Source organism: Cetorhinus maximus, chromosome 12, assembly GCF_964194155.1.
Source record: "Cetorhinus maximus chromosome 12, sCetMax3.hap1.1, whole genome shotgun sequence".
Lineage (NCBI taxonomy): Eukaryota > Metazoa > Chordata > Chondrichthyes > Lamniformes > Cetorhinidae > Cetorhinus > Cetorhinus maximus.
The window spans coordinates 77,937,023-77,959,514 of NC_135890.1; the positions used below are offsets into that span (position 1 = coordinate 77,937,023).

Here is a 22,492-nt window from a genome sequence, read left to right on the forward strand (position 1 = left end):
CTCCCTGAGGCAGCACTTAGCCTCAGGGAGATCAGTGCATTCTTTCGTGCACATGCGCGTAAGAGCGCACTCTCGGCTGAGGGAATACCCCCCCTGCCCGCACAGCATAGCGCTTCCGAGCGGATGTCACGCTAAGGCCGCCCATGTAAAATGGCAGCACGCCCTTGATTTGGGGGCGCCGATCAGAGGTGTGCCCACCTGCCCCCCCCCCCCCCTCCCATAAGGGGGTGGGGGGAGTTTTCCCCAGAATACAAAGTGAGCTTTTCTTAACATTTATAAGAGAGAAAGTTGAAGGACATTTTTGTTTGTGCATTGAGGATAATGAAATGTACAATCCAATGTTTCATAATATAACTGTTCATCTACCTGCTTAATTTAAACAAAGTCTGCTGCTTTAGAGCCTTAGCCACTATTCAATTGAATAATCAGCCACTTTTTGAAGACAGGAGATTACTTGGCAGCGTATGATATGTTCCATTAGCTGTGTACAGTGGAAGTGTTCGATTTCCGTGTTCCGAGCCTCATTCATCTGCCTAAATATTGGCTGAGAAAGAGGTACACCATAGACCGTAAAAGATGCAAGTTTCCTTAAGGAAGTGGCATGAATATCAACAGCGGAAAGCCTGCACAAACCCAGTCATGTCTTTTTTTGAGGTGTTTAAGATTTGATAGCATAGTTAGAGAGAAACTACTTCCACTGCTGGGGAGTCCATTTTTTAAAAAAAAAAGTGACATAACCTTTGAGCTAAAATTGAGCTAGGTCACTCAAGAGCAATGTCAGGAGACACTTCTTTACACAAAGGGCAGTGGAAATCTGCAACACTCTCCTGCAAAAAATTGTTGATGTTTGGTGAGTTGAAAATTTTTAAACTGAGATTGATGGACCTTTGTCAGGTAAGCCTTTTAGGAGTTATGGAATTAAAGTGGGTAGGTGGAGTTAAGATACAGATCAGCCATGATTTATTTGCATTGCCGAACAGGCTTGAGGGGCTGAATGGTCTATTCCTGTTCCTATGCATGTCAATTAGTTTGTTTTAAAAAGGCCTTAGGTTATTTGTTTTTAGTGCTCCTCAGACCCATGGCGGATAGCTGATGTTCCTTCACATCACCATCCCTAATAACCCTGTGTAATTTTTAGCACCTATTTACCTGATTACCAGGTAATGAAGGCACACCTTTTGAATTGGATCAGAGTTCTGATGAGAGGTCATGGACCTGAAACGTTAGCTCTGTTTCTCCCTCTGCAGAGGCTGACAGATCTGCTGAGTATTTCCAGCATCTTCTGTTTTTTTTTCTCTCAATGTGGGAGCCATTTCTTCAGATTTTTAAAAATTCATTCACAGGACGTGGGCTGCGCTGGCTGGGCCAGCCTTTACTGCCCATCCCTAGTTGCCCTTGAGAAGGTGATGGTGAGCTGTCTTCTTGAACAGCTGCAGTCCATGTGGTGTAGGTACACCCACAGTGCTGTTAGGAAAGGAGTTCCAGGATTTTGACCCAGCGACAGTGAAGGAACGGTGATATATTTTCAAGTCAGGATGGTGAGTGGCTTGGAGGGGAACTTCCAGGTGGTGGTGTTCCCATCTATCTGCTGCCCATGTCCTTCTAGATGGTAGTGGTCGTGGGTTTGGAAGGTGCTGTCTAAGGAGCCTTGTTGAATTCCTGCAGTGCATCTTGTAGATGGTACACACTGCTGCTACTGTGCGTCGGTGGAGGAGGGAGTGGATGTTTGTGGATGTGCTTCCAAAGCAAGTGGGCTGTTTTGTCCTGGATGGTGTCAAGCTCCTTGAGTGTTGTGGGAGCTGCACTCATCCAGGCAAGTGGGAAGTGTTCCATCACACTCCTAACTTGTGCCAAAGGCAGTCACTCTCACCAGACCTATGGAGTTCAGCTCTTTTGTCCATGTTTGAACCAAGGCTGTAATGAGGTCAGGAGCTGAGTGACCCTGGAGGAACCCAAACTGGGCATCAGTTAGCAGGTTATTGCTAAGCAAGTGTTGCTTGATAGCACTGTTGATGACCCTTTCCATTACTTTACTGATGATTGAGAGTAGACTGATGGGGCGGTAATTGACCGGGTTGGATTTGTCCTGCTTTTTGTGTACAGGACATACCTGGGCAATTTTCCACATAGCCAAGTAGATGTCAGTGTTGCAGCTGTACTGGAACAGCTTGGCTAGGGGTGTGGCAAGTTCCGGAGCACAAGTCTTCAGTATTATTGCTGGAATATTGTCATGGCCCATAGGCTTTGCACAACCTAGTGCCTTCAGCCATTTCTTGATATCACGTGAAATGAATTTAATTGGCTGAAGACTGGCATCTCTGATGCTTGGAATCTCCAGAAGACACTGAGATGGATCAGCCATTCTGGCTGAAGATTGTAGCAAATGCTTCAGCCTCATGTTTTGCACTGATGAGCTGGGCTCCCCTGTTATTGAGGACGGGGATATTTGTGGCGCCGCCTCCTCCAGTGAGTTGTTTAATTGCCCACCACCATTAACGACTGGATGTGGCAGGACTGCAGAGCTTAGACCTGATCAGTTGGTTGTGGGATTGCTTAGCTCTGTCTATCACTTGCTGCTTATGCTGCTTGGCACACAAGTAGTCCTGTTTTGTAGCTTCACTAGGTTGACACCTCATTTTTAGGTATGCCTGGTGCTGGCATGCCCTCCTACACTCTTCATTGAACCAGCGTTGATCCCCCGGCTTGATGGTAATGGTAGAGTGAGGGATATGCCGGGCCATGAGGTTACAGATTGTGTTTGAATACTATTCTGCTGCTGTTGATGGCCCACAGTACCTCATGGATGCCCAGTGTTGAGTTGCTAGATCTGTTCAAAGTCTATCCCATTTAGCACAGTGGTAGTGCCACACAACACGATGGAGGGTATCCTCAGTGTGAAGTTGAGATTTCATCTCTACAACAACTGTGCGGTGGTCACTCCTACTGATACTGTCATGACAGGTGTTTCTGCGGGGCAGACAGGTGGTGAGGATGAGGTCAAAAATGTTTTTTCCCTCTTTTTGATTCCACCTGCCACAGACCCACTTTAGCAGCTATGTCCTTTAGGATTCAGCCAGCTCGGTCAGTACTGGTGCTACGGAGCTACTCTTGGTGATGGGCATTGAAGGCCCCCACCCAGGGAACATTCTGTGCCCTTGCCACCTGCAGTGCTTCCTCCAATTGATGTTCAACATGGAAGAGTACTGATCATCAGCTGAGGGAGGATGGTACGTGGTAATCAGCAGGAGGGTTCCTTGCCCATGTTTGACCTGATGCCATGAGACTTCATGGGGTCCGGATTGATGTTGATGTTGCAACTCCCCCCGACTGAATACCACTGTGCTGCCACCAGTCTGGACACCAGTCTGTCCAGCTGGAGGGACAGGTCATACCCAGGGATGGTGATGGTGGCGTCTGGAACATTATCTGTGAGATATGATTCCCACTAGCCCCAGTAAGGGGGATTTTACAGGGTCACCCGGACTGAGTTTGCCATTGTCATTTCTGGTGCCTAGGTCAATGCCAGGTGGTCTGGCCGGTTTCATTCCTTTTTTTTTTGAGACTTTGTAGTGGTTTGATACGACTGAGTCAGCCACGTTGTTGTGGGTAAGGACGGCAGATTTCCTTCCCTAAAGAGCATTAGTGAACAATAGGTTCATGGTCATCATTAGACTTTTAATTCCAGATTTTTATTGAATTCAAATTCAAGCATCTGTCGTGGTGGATTTGAACCCCAGAGCATTACCCTGGGTTACTAGTCCAGCAACAATATCACTACACCATCGCTTAGATTGGAAAACTGTACATGCCTCTCAACTATTTAAGAAAGTTGAGAGAGGGAAACCAATAAATTATAGACCAGTTGGCCTAACATCTGCTGTCAGGGAATTTCTAGTCTGTTATGAAGAATAGGGTGACTGAGACATTGAAAATTTTCAGCTGATCGGAGAGCGTCAGCATGGATTTGTAAAAGTAGGCCATGCTTGACATATCTGATTGAATTCCCTGAAGAGGTGATAAAATAATGGACAGGGGAATGTAGGAACAGCACCACCTGGAAGTTCCCAAGCCACTCACCATCCTGACTTGGAACTATGGGAAGAATTTTCTGTGCCCGATTAATGTCGGACATGTTTGGCGGGGCGAGTGGACAATATGGCGAGGCGGCCAAAAATCGGTTTCAGGATATCGTGAAACCAGTTTGCAATCGTCTGCTCTGCCCATCAATGGTGGGCCGCATTCCCCGCCGTCGGACGTCGGGAACCTCATTGTCATACATCTGCACATCATTATAAGCCCAGCTCGCTGGAATCATCCCCCCACCCCCATGCTGGATGATCCACCCATGTCGGTGGGAAAACACGCCAGTGCAGAGTGTGACGTGCAGAAGTCAGGACTTACCGTCAGGGCATTGCTCATATCGTTAACATCCCAGGAGCAGAAGATGCTGGAGCCCGACAGCAGCGGCACACTGGAGGAACATCCATGGCATGCTGGGTGGATTCTCATGGACGCGGTTCCACTGCAAAGCAGCTCACGGAAGGTGGAAAGTTACCGTTGGGTGTCTGCTCATAACAGGTGATTGTTGAGGGGATGGAGAGGAAGATCTAGGCTCAACTGAGAGAGGAAGGTGTGTTGGGGCTGGGGGAGGTTGGGAGGGTCAGGCAGTTGAGGTTGGGAGGGGGGAACGATGGTGTCAGGGGAGTTGATGTTGGGAGGGGGGTTATGAAGGTGTTGGGGGTGAGGTTGCGAGGGGGGAAGGGAGTACTGAGGGAGGAGCGGTAATGGGAGAAGACAGCAACTGTGGAGGTGGGTGTAATGGGGGAGGAAGGTGTGAGGGAGGAAGGAGTCCGGAGAGGGGAAGGAGTCCAGAGGGAGGAAGGAGTCGGGAAGAGGTAGGGAGGAAAGCTAGAGGAAGAGGTAAGGGTGGAGGAAGGAGTCAGGAAAGGGGAAGGGCTAAGTGGGTGGAGAGTCCAGGAGGTGGGGGAGAAGTTCCAGGTGGGGGGATGTCCAGGTGAGCATGCAAGGCTGGACTGAGTTCATGACTGCCACCTGGGGAATGAACGGACGGTGGGAATGGTATGAGGGAATGGTAAGAATGACTGAGGACATAGTGAGGCAGTGGGACGGAGGGTGAGGGTGCAACAGTATTGGTAGAAGGGACGGTGAGGGTGGTTGGCGGGGTCTCGGAGGCAGATACGGACCCTGGGGGTGGGAAGGAGGAGCTCAGGGAGGTTAATGTGGACGTGGGTGGGATTTTCGGGAAGGAAGGGAATTTGCATATTCACCTGGACATTCCTGAAGGAAAAGGGTTGTGGCTGGTCAGTCATGGTGGGGAGGTAGAAGGTGATGCCAGGGTGCTCAACAGTGATGGAGGAAAGGAAATGGGTCACTGAGGGAGGGGAAAGGACAGAACACCTGAAGAAAAATCTTAGATGCACCATGCTTGCGAAAGTGAAATGAGAGTTGTGGTGGGCGAGAACAGGTGCTGCATGGGAGTGAGGTCAGTGGGTGGGCGGAGATGCAGGTCAGCTCAGATGGACAACTGAAAGTGAACCCCAGCAGGCAGTATTGAAAATGCTCAGGATGTTGAGATGAGTGTGATGGGGGAAGGATCCGCGTGCATGGGAGTGTTTGCACAAAGCTCCGAAAGACCTTGCTCCACACACACACACACACACTTCTCCCTCCAGAGTCACTCGTGGGCCAGCTGCTCCCTCTGTGGTGGTAGAGGTTGAGGGGCTCACAGGCAAAAGGGACTCCAGAGGGAGAGGACAGCCTCTGAGATTCCTGAGTGGACGACCCAGAGGTGTCCAGCTGCCACTCCTCCCCCCTTCGGGTGCCCGAGGGCCCCGGCCTGACTCCTTGAGGGGAAGGAGCACCTGGGGGGATGTCGAGGTGCCCCATTTCCCTCTCGGGTTGCCACTGCATGAACTCACCCATGGCTACCGCGATGGAATGCAAGTCTGCACACATCTGTGTTCTGCTGGACCAGGGTCTCCATGGAGTCCGCCATCCTCCCCATGGAGATCTCATTGTGCACACATGTGGGCACCACTTCATCAGAGAGCAGAAGGACACACTCCTCCAACTCGCATTGAGGGCTTCCAACAGCTCTGCGTGATGTTCCCCTGCCTTCTGCTGACTCTCCAGGATGAGTTGGAAGGCCAAATCCAGAGGCTTGTCATCTGACTCGGATCTCACAGATGCCTCTTCCTCAGTAGTCCTCAAGTGTCAAGGAGCTCGGCTGAACCTGCCTCCTCCTGCTGCGGACACGTGTCCGTGCAGTGACCACCAGATTCTGAACTCGAATCTGCTCTAGATCTAGGTCCCACCGAGGTGTATGTCTCTGCACTGGTGCAGGGTGTGGGTAAGCGCTGTGACGGGTCTTCCAGGCTGCTTATTTCCACCTCTTCAATGGAGAAGGTGTCCTCTTGGCTGGTGGTGAGGATGTGGATGGAGCTAAGCGACTGGTTGGATGAGGGTGTCGGTCCCTTGGCAGAGCTCCCTGTGAACCAAAGTAGAGATAATTAGTGCATGGCAGCAGAGTCAAAAGCAGGAGAGGGAGCACTCACAGTTGTATTGAGAGAGGGATGATGGGGTGCAAGATCCTCACTGTTGCCACAGGCATGGTCCACATCCTCACCAGTCAGCGTGATGGCACGCTCCTCAGTGAGTGAGGGACCTAATGTGGGCCACACCACCCCTGGTCTGGGACCTTTCCCTGCTGTTGTGAGCCAGCTTCTTCTGCATGGAAACAGATGGAGAGAGTGAGAGTAGGACGCATGACACTGCGTGGAATGTTTGTGTGGTGAACGGATACATGGGTGAGATGAGGACGCGAGCTCCAGAGGATATGAGCCTGATGGAGATAGGGGTGTGTATGTGAGAGTTAGTGGTGTTGTCTCTTGAGGTGTGAGATCCCTGTGGATGTGTGATGAGTTTGGGAGTGTGAGAGTTGAGTGATGAGAAGTGTGACTTACCCTGGCAGAACGGATGAGACCATTCATCCTGTTGCTGCACTTGGTGGCTGTCCTCTTTTGCAGGGCATTGGCGCTGACTACCACTGCCACCGCCTCCCATTGGTCTTCACCCAGAGCTGGGGTAGAGGACATCATGGGGGCCTTCACTGCATCCAAAAGGTGCCAGATAGGCGTGTCATTAAACTGGGGTGGGGGGGCTGCAGACTTCTTGCCTTTCAGGGCTATGTCTTCCATGCAGCAGTCCTGGGCTGGAAGCACTAAGAGGTTTTCGCATGGCAGCATCTTAAATATGGTGCCTGGTGTGAGGAAGCAGCGAGGTTATGGCATGGTGAGTGAATGAGAGCCCACCCACCATGGAAACAGCATGTTTCCCGGGAATGCATAATTAATGAGGCGGGATTGGGACAATATGGTGTGAAAAGCCGCCATTGCGGCCGGTGGGCAATTGCTGCACTTCAGTGTAAATCTAGGATGATTCCACCTTCTATCGCCATTCCTTCACTGGGTCAAAATCCTGGAACTCCCTCCCTAACAGCACTGTGGGTGCACCTACATCACATGGACTGCAGTGGTTCAAGAAGGCAGCTCACCACCACCTTAAGGGCAATTAGGGATGGGCAATAAATACTGGTCTAGCCAGTGATGCCGACATCCTATGAATGAATTTTTAAAAATGGATGTTATTTATCTGGATTTCCAGAAGGCATTTGATAGTTTCTCATAAGAGATTGTTAATTAAAGTTAAAGCTCATGGAATTGAATGCAAATTATTGATTTCATTAGGAAATTGAGATTTTGACAGGATGAGTTGTGGTGTCCTGCAAGGATCTGTGTTGGAATCACAAATATTCACTGTAATTATTCATGATGGGATAAAAAGCAGCATTACCAAATTTGTTGATGACACAAGGATAGGTGGTATTGTAAGCAGTGCAGATTCAAGCATGAAATTACAAAGGTATTGCTAGATTAAGTGAATGGGCAAAAGTGTGGAAAATGGATTTCAATGTAGATGAATGTGAGGTCATCCGCTTTGAACCTAAAAGGGGTAGAACAGAGTGCTTTCTAAATGGTGAAAAGCTTGAATTCATGGTGGTCCAAAGAGACTTTGGGGTGCAGGTATAGAGATCATTAAAATATTGTGAACTGGTGCAGAGAATAATATCTAGAGGTGTAGAGTACAACAGGGTAGAAGTTATGCCTCAGCTGTACAAAGCTCTGATTAGGCCACATCTGGAGTGACTGTGACCAGATCTGGGCACCTCTCCTTTGGAAGAATATATTGGCCTTGGAGGGAGAGCAGCGTAAGTTTACCAAAATAATACAAAGAACAAAAAAAAGTACAGCACAGGAACAGGCCCTTCGGCCCTCCAAGCCTGCGCCGATCATATTGCCTGTCAAACTAAAACATTTTGCACTTCCGGGGTCCGTATCCCTCTATTCCCATCCTATTCATGTATTTGTCAAGCTGCCTTTTAAACACCACTATTGTACCTGCTTCCACCACCACCTCCTCTGGCAGCGAATTCCAGACACTCACTACCCTCTGCGTAAAAAAAACTTGCCCCGTACATCTCCTCTAAAGTTTTCTCCTCTCCTCTCACCTTAAATCTAGGTCCCCTAGTAAATGACTCTTTCACCATGGGGAAAAAGCTTCTGACTATCTACTCTGTCCATGCCGCTCATAATTTTATAAACTTCTATCAAGTCGCCCCTCAATCTCCATCGCTCTAGTGAGAACAATCCGAGTTTCTCCAACCTCTCATAGCTAATAACCTCCAGACCAGGCAGCATGCTGGTAAACCTCCTCTGCACCCTCTCCAACGCCTCCATATCCTTCTGGTAATGTGGCGACCAGAATTGCACGCAATATTCCAAGTGTGGCCTAACCAAGGTTCTATACAGCTGCAGCATGACTTCCCAGCTTTTATACTCAAAACCCCTGTCGATGAAGGCAAGCATGCCATATGCCTTCCTGACTACCTTATCCACCTGCGTTGCCACTTTCAGTGACCTGTGGACCTGTAAACCCAGATCCCTCTACCCACTGATGCACTTAAGGGTTCTGCCATTTGCTGTATAATTCCTGCCTGTATTAGACCTTCCAAAATGCATTACCTCGCATTTGTCCGGATTAAACTCCATCTGCTATTTCTCCGCCCAAGTCTCCAACCGATCTATATCCCGTTGTATCCTTTGACAATCCTCTTCACTATCTGCAACTCCTCCAATCTTAGTGTCATCTGCAAGCTTACTAATTAGCCCAGTTACCTGGCCTTGAAGGGTTAAAGAATGACAAACTGGAGTTATATTCCCTTGAATTTAGAAGATTAAGTGGTGATTTGACCAAAGTTTTCAAGATATTACGTGGAACAGGTAGTGTAGATCGAAATAAATAATTTTTGCTGGTTGAGGTGTCTAGATCTAGGGCACCATAGCCTAAAAATTAGACCAGACCTTTCAAGAATGAAATTAGGAAACAAAGGGTTTAGAACTCTCTTCTACAAACGCGACTTGGTGCTAGATCAATTGTTAATTTTAAAACTGAGATTGATAGATTTTTGTTAGCTGAAGTTATTAAAGGATATACTATTGATCAGAAACTGAACTAGACTAGCCATATAAATACTGTGGCTACAAGAGCAGGTCAAGAGGCTAGGAATCATGCAACAAGTAACCCACCTCCTGACTCCCCAAAACCTGTCCACCATCTACAAGTCAGGAGTGTGATGGAACACTCCCCACTTGCCTGGATGAGTGCAGCTCCCACAACACTCAAGAAGTTTGATGCCGTACAGGACAAAGCATCCCGCATGATTGGCACCACATCCACAAACATTCACTCCCTCCACCACCAACACACAGTAGCAGCAGTGTGTACCATCTATAAGATGCACTGCAGGAACTCACCAAGCCTCCTTAGGCAGCACCTTCCAAACTCTTGACCGCTACCATCTAGAAGGACAAGTGCAGCAGATAGATGGGAACATCACCACCTTGAAGTTCCCCTCCAAGTCACTCGCCATCCTGACTTGGAAATATATCGCTGTTCCTTCACTGTCACTGGGACAAAATCCTGGAACTCTCTCCCTAACAGCACTGTGGGTGTACCTACACCACATGGACTGCAGCGGTTTAAGAAGGCAGCTCACCACCACCTTTTCAAGGGCAACTAAGGATGGGCAATAAAAATGCTGGCCCAACCAGCAATGTCCAAATCCCATGAAATGAATAAAAAAAAATATGGGCAAAGGCAGGGGGTATATGGAGTTAGGTTACAGATCAGCCATGATCTCACTGAATGGTGGAACAGGCTGCGTGCTAAATAGCGTCCTCTAGTTCATATATTTCTATAATTATAGATTTCTATTAGGTCACCCTCCAACCTCCTCTTACCAAATTATTTAAATTTCTTTAGGCAAATAGCTTGTGATTACTGTAACATATTGTGAGGGAATCAATATTTTGGATTTTATTTTTGTTTGTGTGTTTTTGTAAGTTAGCACCCGTGGGGCTGACCTCTGGTTGACTGGAGATTGTAACATTTAAGGTACAGAATGAACCCAGTTTGGCTACATTAGACCCTGCCTAGGAACAGGGGTGGAACCCAGTTGGGAGGTATTAATAGGTCTCTCAAATCAGTTCAAAGGGAAGAGTGAACATCAGCCTGTGGGGAGCAGAGAGAGAGGAAGGTCGATCCATGCAGCTGAAATGCTGCCACCAGCTCCGTGTCACTGAGGGGGCTGGGGCTCTGAAGTCCTGGGAGTCATTAATAGCTCTATACTGCTAGGAGTTGGGGGGGTGGGGGGGGGTCAAGGAAGCCCAGGAGATTTGCTCAGTGCAGCTGAGAGATTGGAGCTCAGTGAAAACTGGCTGTTAGGACTAGGGAAAGCACAGAAGCAGTTGTTGGCAGCAGCATGGCTGAGAAGCTGGGACCATGCCTGTGTTTAAAGGTTTGAGTGTAGCCTGGCCATCACGGGGACACAGTATCTGTAGTAGGTCAGCTCAGCTGGAAAAGAGACAAAGAAAGCTGGTCCTGGGAGTAGATTTGAGAGAGCTCTGGAATAGTGTACCTTATGGGTGAGGATTGTATCCATGGGACTCAAGTGACGTAGAGCTGCTGTTGGCTGGGGATCATTAGCTCTTGGAAGAAGAGAAGCTGACACCCTTGCCTCCCTGCTGAGGAACAATTTTTAAAGGACTTCATGACTCACAGTGATGACTGTTGTCTGGGTGGGTTGCTGAGAAATTCAGGAAACCTATCTTGGTAGAATCTGCTATTTAATGTGCAGTTTGTGATCTGTTCAACCACAGTTTACCTGTTAATTCATGTTTACCTCATATATTAATTCTGTTATGTTAGGGTATAAGATAGATAGTATTGACTGTTTGATTTGTTAATTTTTATATAGCAAAATTTCTTCTGTTTGTTTAAAACCATGGAATTTTGTGGCTTTTTCTCTTAGTAAGTAACTGGGATTTCAAATTTTGTCTACTTCAACAAAACAAACTGGATTGTCACAAAATTCGTGGGTCTCGTCCATGACCATACCAAAGTTTAGGGGTCTGGTCTAGGATCGTAACAATCTACATTTTGTACCGAACGTTGTTCATTTACTTGTTCAATGTTAAAGTAATTTAAAATCAGAACCTCGGTCTGAATTCCAGATTCAATTAGCCTTTTAAAGACATGATGACACATTCCAGTAAGCTGGTTTAACCCTCCCACATAGGTTAAGAACACTTTATTCCTTAGGGAATAAAGTATGAGTGTGGCCGATAATGCTGACCCTGAATAAAATATCTAGTGTAAAAATCCAGAACTTTAATGGATTCTATCGTGTCTCCATGTGGCACCTTACTTAAACATCTCCAAATATGAAATGAATAAAGCAATTTGTCTGTAAATCACTTGACAAGTTTACACTAGTGAATGATGTCCCTGTACTGTAACTGCTTTTTTTGGTTGTTGTCTCTGTCCATTGTAGGGAGTTGCTTGGGGGTGAGGAGTACTGGCCAATCCTGCTCTCCTCCAGCTGCATTCCTGCTATACTCCAGCTTCTACTGTTACCATGGTTCCCTGAGAGTCCTAGGTATCTCTTCATCGATAAAAGAGAGGAAATGAAAGCCCTCCATGGTAAGTACTGTTCTTGATTGAGGAATTCTTTGAATGTTGGTCCCAGTTTTAAAACTTTACAGTCTAATTCTACTCTAAACAATGCAACTTCACATGGTATAATTCTGCTCCACTGGATATAATCTAACTTCCTTCAGTATATTACAGCTCCCCATTGGATTCAGTCTAACCTCCTGCAGAAGAGTGCCACTCTAATCAATACATTTCGCAGCATGCAGCTCCACTCATTGCTGCGCTGCTTTGTCTAGCTTTCTTTAATTCAGTCTCACTCAAAAGTCTAATATTAACAATGTATTCCAGCTCCATTCACACTTTAACCTTTGTACAGTCTGATGCAATTTAATGCTAATACAATTTCACCTTGTTCAGTTGTAATTGTTCATTTGGTTTCAGCCTTGGCTCAGTGGTAGCACCCTCCCCTCTGCCTCAGAAGGTCGTGGGTTCAAGTCCTACCCTAGAGAGTTGAACGCAAAATCTAGGCTGACACTTCAGTGCAGAACAGAGGGAGTGTTGCCCTATCAAACGTATGCCCCAATTCCCCTGAGTGAGGTGAGACCTAAGTTCCCATGACATGTAAAATGCTTTGGGTCATGATCCTGAAGTCAATGCAAGTTCTTTCATAAAGCAGTTTAACACTACCTGGCTCATGAATATCAGTCAAGCAGATCACCTGTTGTGATTAAATACCTGCAGTGTCCTTCTAGAGAACTGGGTGCACGGCCAACTTTAGAGGATCATCCTTCATGCACAATCTATAATGAGGTCCAGTTGCAAAATGAAAATGGAGTCTTTCTCTCTCCCAGCTCTCAGGAGATTCCATGATGCTAACTCTTACGTGAGTGAATTGGAGGATTTGGAGAAGGAATGTGCGGAAATACAAGTGCAGCAGTCAAAGCGACTGTGTGGGCTTCTCTCAGATCACTCAACTCGATGGCAGCTGATCACAGTCATCATAATGAACATGGCTCAGCAACTTAGTGGGATCAATGCTGTAAGTGAAAGAGTCCGATTATCACACAGCATCTTGCTGCTCTTTCTTACAAGTGTTAAAAGGAACTCTTCAAACATTTAAGGTCTTCATGGATGCATTCTGGAGTTTAAATTTAGGAAGCGATTTAGTGATTGCTTCATTTTGCAAATTATAAAGTAGAACTGGAAAAATGTGCTGATTGCGTCAAACTGTCTGCATCATACAATTAAATTTGGTCTGTAAATAGATGGCCTTTATTGTGGGCTTTATTGACACACAATTTCGGGCTCTGGTTAGATTAATTCACTTGTGGTGGGGTGACACTGATAATTCACTATATAACAAACATGAACAAAAAATATATATAGTATATGAATGCAACATGCATTTGCAGCGCATGCACTCGGGGAATTGGGGCATGCCATGGAGATTGTGAATACACTTGGGAGAATTCTCAGGATGTTATGTTTGTATGCAAGGCGTTAATGTATGTGACTCAGGACATCTTATTCACTCTATTGTGTGTGTGCTCCTGTAAGTAACACATTTGCCTGCACCCTGGAACCAGCGCCTAGTAGAAAGATTATAGGCTCTGGTGCTTCTCCTATTTCACCCACCCCTGGCGCCCCAGCTTTAATCTTGCCCTTCAATCATGCATGATTTTTTTTCCCCTTTCAAGATTCATCAAACAATCATAAAGGTCCTAGTAAAATGATAACACCTTTTGTCGGCATCTGGTTACAGGTAACATCTGAGATATATGCAGCATGTTCATTAGTATTAAGAGCAGCAATGATATAATGCAGTGTTAGTTTGTGTGCGCCCTTTGGTATTTCCACCGTGACTACTAAATGAATCAGAGTACAAATTTTATTTTAACAGCATTGTGCAATATTATTAATTTGACAGGAAAATATCCCATTAGTTATTTATAACACTGTTCAGACAATAACACTGATTTCAGTCACTGCCTCAGCCCTCATTAACATGTTCTGCAGATTGCACCATATGAACATGGTGACACTAAATTCATATTTTGGGAAAGATTCAATGCTTGCAATTCAGATGATAAGAAAACCTTTCAGGTTTTGTTTTATATAATTGGACTACCTGTTCTGTATAGAAAAGAAAGACCATCTCCATGTTGCAGCTCACATTGTTTCATTTTGGAGAGTTGTGGCAGGGAAAGAGGGAGGGGAAGAGGTGAGGGGACGGTCCCATTCACTTGCTGCTGCCTAAGCTCCCTCCCCGGGCACAATAGCATTCATTCACCTCCATTAAAGATAAAAGTCTAAGGCAATAGAAGCAAAGTTCCAGTTCTTTGGGAGTGGCTCGTGCAGCGGATATGAACAACAGCCGGATCTGGCCTGATGCTAGGCTGAGTGACAACTCCCCCAGGCCTGCTCCCCTGGGCCTGGACAGCCTCATTACCAGCCAAGACTCCCTCCTGTTCTTTCATTTTCTGTTTCATCTCCTTGGCCTCCCAGGAGATGTTGTCACAAATCGTTCTCTGCAGCTGAATGACTCCTGCATGGTGACCAATGGGAACGGCCAGAATAACTGCTCCAGCTCCTCCAATCACAGGTTCCCTTTCTCCTGCCCTTGCTGCTGTTCCAATTCTCTCTGGACGAGTACGGAGATCGAGGGAGGGAATCTGTGATTGGAGGAGCTGGAGCAATGACTAACGAGCACTGAATGCATAATCTTGTCTCATTGGTTTCCCCAATAGATTGCATTCAACAGGTCTTAGCAACTTCAAGGAAAGATAACATCAAAAGGAAGCCCTCAGCAGTACACACTCTCACCTGTAGATCTGTTCGTACATTATATCATTTCTTTCTCATACTTAAATTGGAGTGTATTGCTAGACAAGCTTTCAATGGGGCAAATCAAAAGCAAGGTAAGCAGCTAGAAAATAACCAATGAGAATCTACTAAATACTTAGGAAAAACAGCCAATCCTGAACTGTCAGTCAAGAGAACCTGCCAATAATAAAAGGAAAATAAAGGTGACCCAATTCAATCACTCAAACGTTATTTGTTAGTGATTAAAATTTTGAAGATCCAAAATAAGTTTTTTTTTAACAAAATAAAGCTATCTAAAATTACATATTACAATAACATGGTTAAATCTAGCCAGCTTCTAATACCTATAGGGTGAAATTGCCGCAGCTTCTAGCACAGTCCCCCTCTGAGTCAGAAGGTTATGGATTTGAGCCCCACTTCAGTGTAACACCAAGGGAGTGCTGCATTATCAAAAATGCCATATTTTGGAGATGTTTCATGGAGACTCTGTCTGTCTGCTCATGTGGACATAAAAGATTCAACTATACAGTTTCTAGTGTTTTGCATAATATTTCTCCCTCAACCAGCACTACCAAATGCAGAGCTTCTGATCAATCATTCATTTCCTATTCATGCAATTTATAAATATCTTCCACTGGGTTCGCCTGCCTAACAAAAGGCCCACTTCAAAAGTATTTTGCTGGCTTTAGAGCATGTTGTGATATTGTGAGGGCTTGTTCATGTTCTATATAAATTATTTTTTATTTTTTCTGTAATTCTTCACCTGAAGGCCTCAGTCTCACCCAAAATCTCGGCCTTAACGTAATTTTTTTTGTCTAGAGCTGTAATTCTGCTATCTGAAGGCAGATTCAAAGGTCTGAGCAGTAGTGCTTATAATTGCCCAGGATGAGTCAATAGCACTTAGTGAGCTCAACAGATGCTTCTCTTTTTTGATTATTTTTCACATTATTTGAAGAAAATCTGGACTACAAACTTAAAAAATGTTACTTGGATAAAGTTAGTATTAAGTTTTATATTAAAAAGAAACGGAAACAAAAAAAATGCTGGAAAAACTCAGCAGGTCTAACAGCATCTGTGGAGAGAAAGACAGAGTTAACGTTTCTCGTCCGTATGACTCTTCTTGAGATCATTTTGCCTCTAAAAAGAAACGGGCTGTGGGTGTGTATGTTTGAGTGAGTGGAATCCATTCCAGACCTTACGGGCTTAGACATAACAGTTATAGTTTTTGTTTGTGTTCAAATTGTAAAGAATCTATAAACTTTGAGCCAAGAGTAATGGAAAAAAAAAATGGATTTTACCCTGACTCACCCAATAAGGGCAGGTTTGGGTTGGATGTTCAATTTACACCCCTGCTGAATTTACTCTCCAATGAAGATTTTACCTTTGTAATTGACTCTCCCAATGCCCAGGGCCAGCTATAAACATTTAGAAGGTATTATTTCAGGCTGCTCCTGACCTTCAGGCAGCTTGTGGTTTTCCGGCAGCCTTTTTCAAAAATAAAAAATTGGAACCACGAGGCTTCCAGAAGGTCAGAAGCAGCAACTGTCAGTGAAACTAACCTGACCGTTCTGATTGGTTTTTTTTTAAAGCCAATCTTTCAGGCCTGAAGCTCTGGCTGCTCAGTGAACTCCATGTTCACTCATTGTATGACAATGAGCCCAGGTGCCCGCCCCTCCCCAAGCCCTGGGCCCCAGCGTTTTACAGCTTGTGCACCCTCTTCCCAGGCCCTGTCTGGATCATTACGCACTCAAGATATTACAAGTGTTTTTAGGCGAGTTTTAAATGGTGTTCAGTCAGCCTTCATAGAGAGGTCAAGATGGGTTGGGGGAAAGGCACTGCATGGGAGTGTCTGGCCTTGCGGAGAGGCGTGTGGTTCTGGTTGCAGCAGGAGCATTTAAAGGCACTTGGGATTCAGGAGTGGAGTTTGCAGTGAAAGGATCGGGTCCTGACCCAAAACGCCCCTGATATCATTTGACATGCTAAGTATTTGCTGGGGTATATCTTCACTGCCTGGATGTTGAGCACCAGGTGATGTACAGAAAGGAAAATCTGATGGTGAGGATCTCTCAGTGGTCAACAACCGATCCAGCTAGATTTATTTTTCCATTAAAACGAATGGAGGAATAATCCAGTGGGTTCTGTACAGGGAATAAGATGCTCCCACCAGGTTGTCCTCTCTGCTCAGGCACCCAGACCCTAAAGCCATCATTCAGTGGACCTCCCTACTCTCAGCACATCCACAGCTGCTACTTTAACCTCACATTCAGTGCTATGGTACAAAAATGATTACTTTTAATCTGTGTTGCAGTAAGATAGTAAAGAACCAGCATTACAAACGATAGAATATTAAGATTTGAGGTCTGAAAGAAAACCTAGGCTAAGCTATCCAACAGGCATGAGTCACTCCGTGTTAGTAACCTGGCTGACCATTATACACTGATTATTCCACCTGATGTTGAATTTACAGACCTGGCATTTGAAGTGCTCTGCAGGAGGGATGGGAAATTAAATGCAGGCCACCTTTTTTAAGTTCTACTTGGCGAAGATGATGCATATGTTTAAAGGAATGCACCCTCTTAAAGGAGAAGTACTACATCTAGGAATAAATACCATTAATAGTAATTACGATTGTTAATATCTTTTAATTTCTGCCTGTTTGATGGCGAGCAAGGTGTTAATGGCACCGAATGAGGTGGCAATGAGTTACTACTCCAGGACACCTTCATCAGATAGCAAAGCCTGGAAGGTGAGAAATAAGCTTACATTGTAGAAACAAAAAAGGGCGCAAAGTGATTCGCATGAAACTGTCAAGACAAACAAACATTCATTCAAAAACCACTTTAAAACACATAATCCTCTTATGTGGTCACAAAACTGTCAAGATAAACAAACTTGCGGTTCCCTTGACAACTATGTCAACCATCTTTGTGGAGCTGAATCCATTATTGGGTTTGTAACTCAGCCAGGCATTCATAATGGGATTCCATTGCACAGCTGTATAAACAAAGGCCAGAATCTTCAGGTCGGCATGCGGGGGTGGCATGCATCCCAGCGTCATTCCGATTTTCAGTTCGGCAGGCGCACACTGGAGTTGGCTATGCACCCGCTGAACTATCAAAGGCCTATTAAGGCCATTTAAAAACTAATTAAAATGCTTAAAGGAGTTCCCGTCCAACCTTAAGGTTGGCGGACAGGCGAAGAGCCCAGGTGGCCTTCACATGGGTGGGATGAGGCTTCATGAAGTGTTTATAAATTGCGCAAAAATTTTTATTAAAGTTCATTGACATGTCCCAGCTCATGTGACACTGCCACATGAGGGGACATGTCATAAAAATTTTTTTTTTCTTTAGTTTGATGGTCAAAAATTGTAATAATCTCCTTGCAGCAACTCTGTGCCTCAGGGAGATTTCTGCGTGCATGTTTGAAAGAGCGTAGGCCCCGAGTCAGCCTATTCCCCCTGCCCGCACAGAGTGCTCAGCGCTTCCGGGTGCGCATCACCCTGGGTGGGCCTTAATTGGCTCGCCCACGTAAAATGGCGGCGCACAGCCAATCGCGGGTGGCGATCAGCTGCGTGCCTGCCAGCACCCGCTCCCGCCCCCGCTCAGCCCCCCCGACGGGGAGAAAATTCTCCCCAAAGTCTCCAAAACTAAATATTTTGAAACTTTTTAAGTCCTTGAAAGGCCTCAGACATCTGTTCAAGCTTAAAAGCCCGACTCCCGAAGTCAGCCTGACCCATGGCCTGAATCTTGCATTCCAAGGACGGGTGTGCTCCCAACCTGAACGCACGTAAAATTGCACGGAAAGATGTCGGGCATGCTCCCAACACCATCACACATGTGCAATATTGAGGTTGGTGGGCGCATGCAGGAGTCGGAGCAGCGCCCGCGGATATTTAAAGGGACAATTAAAGTCATTAAAAGGCCCATTGACCACAAATTTACGTTGCCCATGTGATTTTTAACATGTCGCATGGGCAAAACGAGTGAGCGGAATTCACGTTTTAATCATTTCCTCATTCAAAGGCAGGATGAAATCTCCGTGAGGAAATATCTGAGGACAGCATTTTTGAGGTATGCTTTCAGATGCTTGATTGTTCTGCGTGGACATTTTGTTGAAGCAGTTTTGATCTTTAATTATTTGGAGGTCTGCAGTTTCTTGTGGCACCTTCTGCGTTCAGGGAACTCCGTGGAAGCACTCACCCAGCACCCGCGGTGATGCTGGAACCCGCCCTCTTCCCGCCCCCACCAGTAGTGCTGAGCCTTTCTCAGGGTGCATTTCACATTGGCTGGCCGTTAATTGGCCAGTCAGCGTGAAATCGCGGTCGGGGGCCCGATCGCGGTCGGGGGCCCGATCGCAGTCGGGGGTCCGTTTCCCATCCGCTCCTGGGCCTGCTGATCGCGTGCGCCCGACGGGCACAAAACTCAGGCCCATCAAAATTGTGGGGAGGCCTAAAATGCCCACCCACCGCAACAGAGCAAGGTCAGGAGTGCTGCATGGGTGCTTGCAACACTCCCCCTTTCCTGCGCCGATCCAAACAGCTGGTGGCAGGAATTGGGGCAGGACTTCCGCGTGTGGGACCCTCCCACCTCCATTTCCATCCGCCCAGTGCAAGATTTTCCCATGTTGGGACAGGAAAATCTGACCACAAATACCTTGCTTAAAATAACTCCATAGCTGCATAACACAAGTATATATTCAGGATTGACCCAAAATTATTGAAGATGGTTGCTGTTGCCGTCTGGGAGCACACGGTCCAGGTGTAAAGGGGGGAATAGCTGGGTGGAACAGTAATGTGATCTCCTGTTCTTCCCCCTCTCCCTCCCCTCTTCTGTTAGATCTGGATCACATTTTACCCTCCAATTTTCTTTTATACCTGGACCAATCTGTCCCTCTCCCTTCCTTCCCCCCACCCTCACCGCCTCCGAGACCTGGATCACAGTCTTTACCATGAACGGCAGTGAGGTGATTCTCCAAGAACTCCAAGTTAGTGTTTATGAAGAGCTCAGCGACGTGCAGGTGTTACCTGATGACACTCTTGTTGTTCACTCTGTCGATTCAAAAATAAAATGCTGCAGATGTTGGAAACCTGATATTGAAATGTTGGAAACACTCGAGTTCTGATGAAAGGTCATTGACCTGAAATATTAACTCTGTTTTTCTCCACACAGATATTGTCTGACTATTATTATCACTCAACTGTTGATTTGGAGAAGGGGGAATATGGGCAGGCTGTACAAAATCCAGTTAGGCATCTTATTTTTGTTGGGTCATAAAGCAGCCTGGCTTAGGGAGCAACTAAACTCTTCTTTGTCTTAACTGAAATATTTGCCCTGGCCAGTGCACTGAGCCATTTCCCTCTTGCAACTAGAGTGAACCAGTGGAAATAATCTCCCACCCCCCACACACTGTACACCCCAATGGTTTATTGACTGGCTTCCTGCTGCATTAGCACCACTGTGACCAGAGGCCATTGAATATTCGTGCCTTTCCATTTTATATTTAATGAATGTTTCCTCCTTTTAAGGGCCTCTAGCCTGGATTTTGGTCCCTTCATTTTGAATTAAAGCAAATTTATCACTCCCAGAAGGGAAAAGAACAAAACTTCAAAGAAGTAACTAACCCTTGAATTCAGGTATAAATAATTTTATTTTACTAGTTGAGGATAAATAAAATTACAATCCAAGGAAACTAGACAGCAGAACCTCCCTAACATGATATGCACTCTCCTCATACTGGTCAATCACATCAGCACTGCAAGCTCTGAAACCAGCTTGTCTGTCTGACCAATGATTGGAAAAGAAGAGCAGGAGTAGGCTATTCAGCCTGTTGAGCCTGCTCCACCATTCAATTAGATCATGGTTGATCATCTACCTCTACTTTTCCCCACTATTCCCATATCGCTTGATGTTATTAGAATCCAGAAATCTATCAATTTCTTGATAGATTGTCTTGAACATGCTTAATGATTAAGCTTCCACAGCCTTCTGGTGTAGAGAATTCTGAAGATTCACCCTCGGAGTGAAGAAATTCCTCCTCATCTCAGTCTTAAATGACCTACCCCCATATGCTGAGAGTGTCCGCTGGTTCTAGACTCACTAGCCAGGGGAAACATCCTATTCACGTCTACCCTGTCACACCCTGAAAGAATTTTGAATGTTTCAATAAGATCACCACTTATTCTTTGAACTCTAGAGGATACAGGTCCAGTTTCTTCAATGTCTCCTCATGAGACAATCCCTCCACCCCAGGGATCAGTCAGGTGAACCTCTGTTGTACTCCCGCTCTGGCAAATACATCCTTCTTTGAATCAACTTCATTCGTTGGATCAACTTGCACACTGTAGGGAATATTGAACTAGTGTAAAGCAGGCAGAGTCCAAATTACAAACTGCTGACTAACTGTTGGTTGTGTCCCAATCAGAAATGTTGTCCAATCCACTTGTGCTACAAATAAACATGCCTAGTTAAGACGTAAAGGAGGCAGATGTTCAAGCAATTTCCAGATGACCAGGAGCTGGTTCTTGTTGCTATGGTCACGTTGCTATAACAATCTATGATGATGTAATTTGACAATCTTTTCAGTAGTCCTTCAGCCTTTTTGTGAGTTGCTTTCCTCCAGCTTGTTGGAGCCAAAATATCAAGCTTTGGTTTATCAGAAATATTCTTACTATAGGCATAACTGACTGTTGCTGCCACTATTAGTGGAAGATTCTCTGGTTAGCTGCAGAGATATTTGCAGTTGATGACACAACTCTCTCCTCTGGCTGTCAGAGCCAGAAGCTGCATATCCACTCCCACATGGTTATTGCCAGGTAGGGGCATCACCGCCTGTAAATGTGTGTGGAGGGGAAGCTGGGTGCAGTCTATCACTAGTGGAGCCTGATCTGCCTGGCATCTCTTCACTGCTCCACCTCTGCCTTTATAAGAACAAATGTAAGTCAAGGGGAATTTCCCATTTTCTCAACATTGTGGGCTACCAAGCAGTTGGCACAAATTCTTAACCAACTGAGTAGAAATGAGGGGAGAAAACAAAGGCAGGCTCAAAAATCATCTTAAAATGCTCATTTAGAACTCTTTGAATGCATCTCCATAAACAGCACACGCTAGAAACCTTGGACAGCCACTTTCCGTGGACAGGTTGAGAACTAAGCAGTGTAAACACTTGGGCTATTGTGGGACCATCTAAATGATGTCTTTAGACCAGCGTTATAATAATTAACTACAAGCTAACAAATACTTTGGCTGCCAAAAAATTAACTAAGTGCCAAATGGGTGAAAACCAGATGTAATAGTCGCTGCCCATTTGTCAATCAGAAAATGATGTGCCTATGTTATTCCATGATGTTGCCTATGCACTAGTGATTTAAGTGAAATTGTTTTCTGTGTTTCAGATTTACTTCTATGCCACCTATGTATTTAATCAAGCTGGAATCGCAGAAGCATATATCCCATATGTAACTATGGGCACTGGGGCCTGCGAGTGTGTCTCAGCCTTATGCTGTGTAAGTAGAAGGGTCAGTTGTAAACCCATCAAACGCCAATGGTTTTAGCAGAAACCAATGAGACTGTTTTCATGGTTTGACTCACCAGGGATTGGT

General features: G+C 45.7%; 1 protein-coding gene across 9 annotated transcripts in view; it reads left to right on the forward strand.

The window, feature by feature from the left end:
- slc2a11b (solute carrier family 2 member 11b) overlaps window positions 1-22,492 on the forward strand; it is an 88,051-nt gene that overhangs the window by 36,702 nt on the left and 28,857 nt on the right. For 8 of the 9 annotated variants that reach the window (XR_013578175.1, XM_078553952.1, XM_078553951.1 and 5 more), the window contains 4 exons: window positions 11,972-12,120; window positions 12,924-13,111; window positions 20,064-20,138; window positions 22,286-22,396. Coding sequence is in view for 8 of the 9 variants with exons in the window: in XM_078553952.1 (XP_078410078.1) it covers window positions 11,972-12,120; window positions 12,924-13,111; window positions 20,064-20,138; window positions 22,286-22,396 (523 nt within the window). In the remaining variant the exon portion in view is untranslated. The remainder of the gene's footprint in view (window positions 1-11,971; window positions 12,121-12,923; window positions 13,112-20,063; window positions 20,139-22,285; window positions 22,397-22,492) is intronic. The other variant, XM_078553950.1, reaches the window with a different exon arrangement.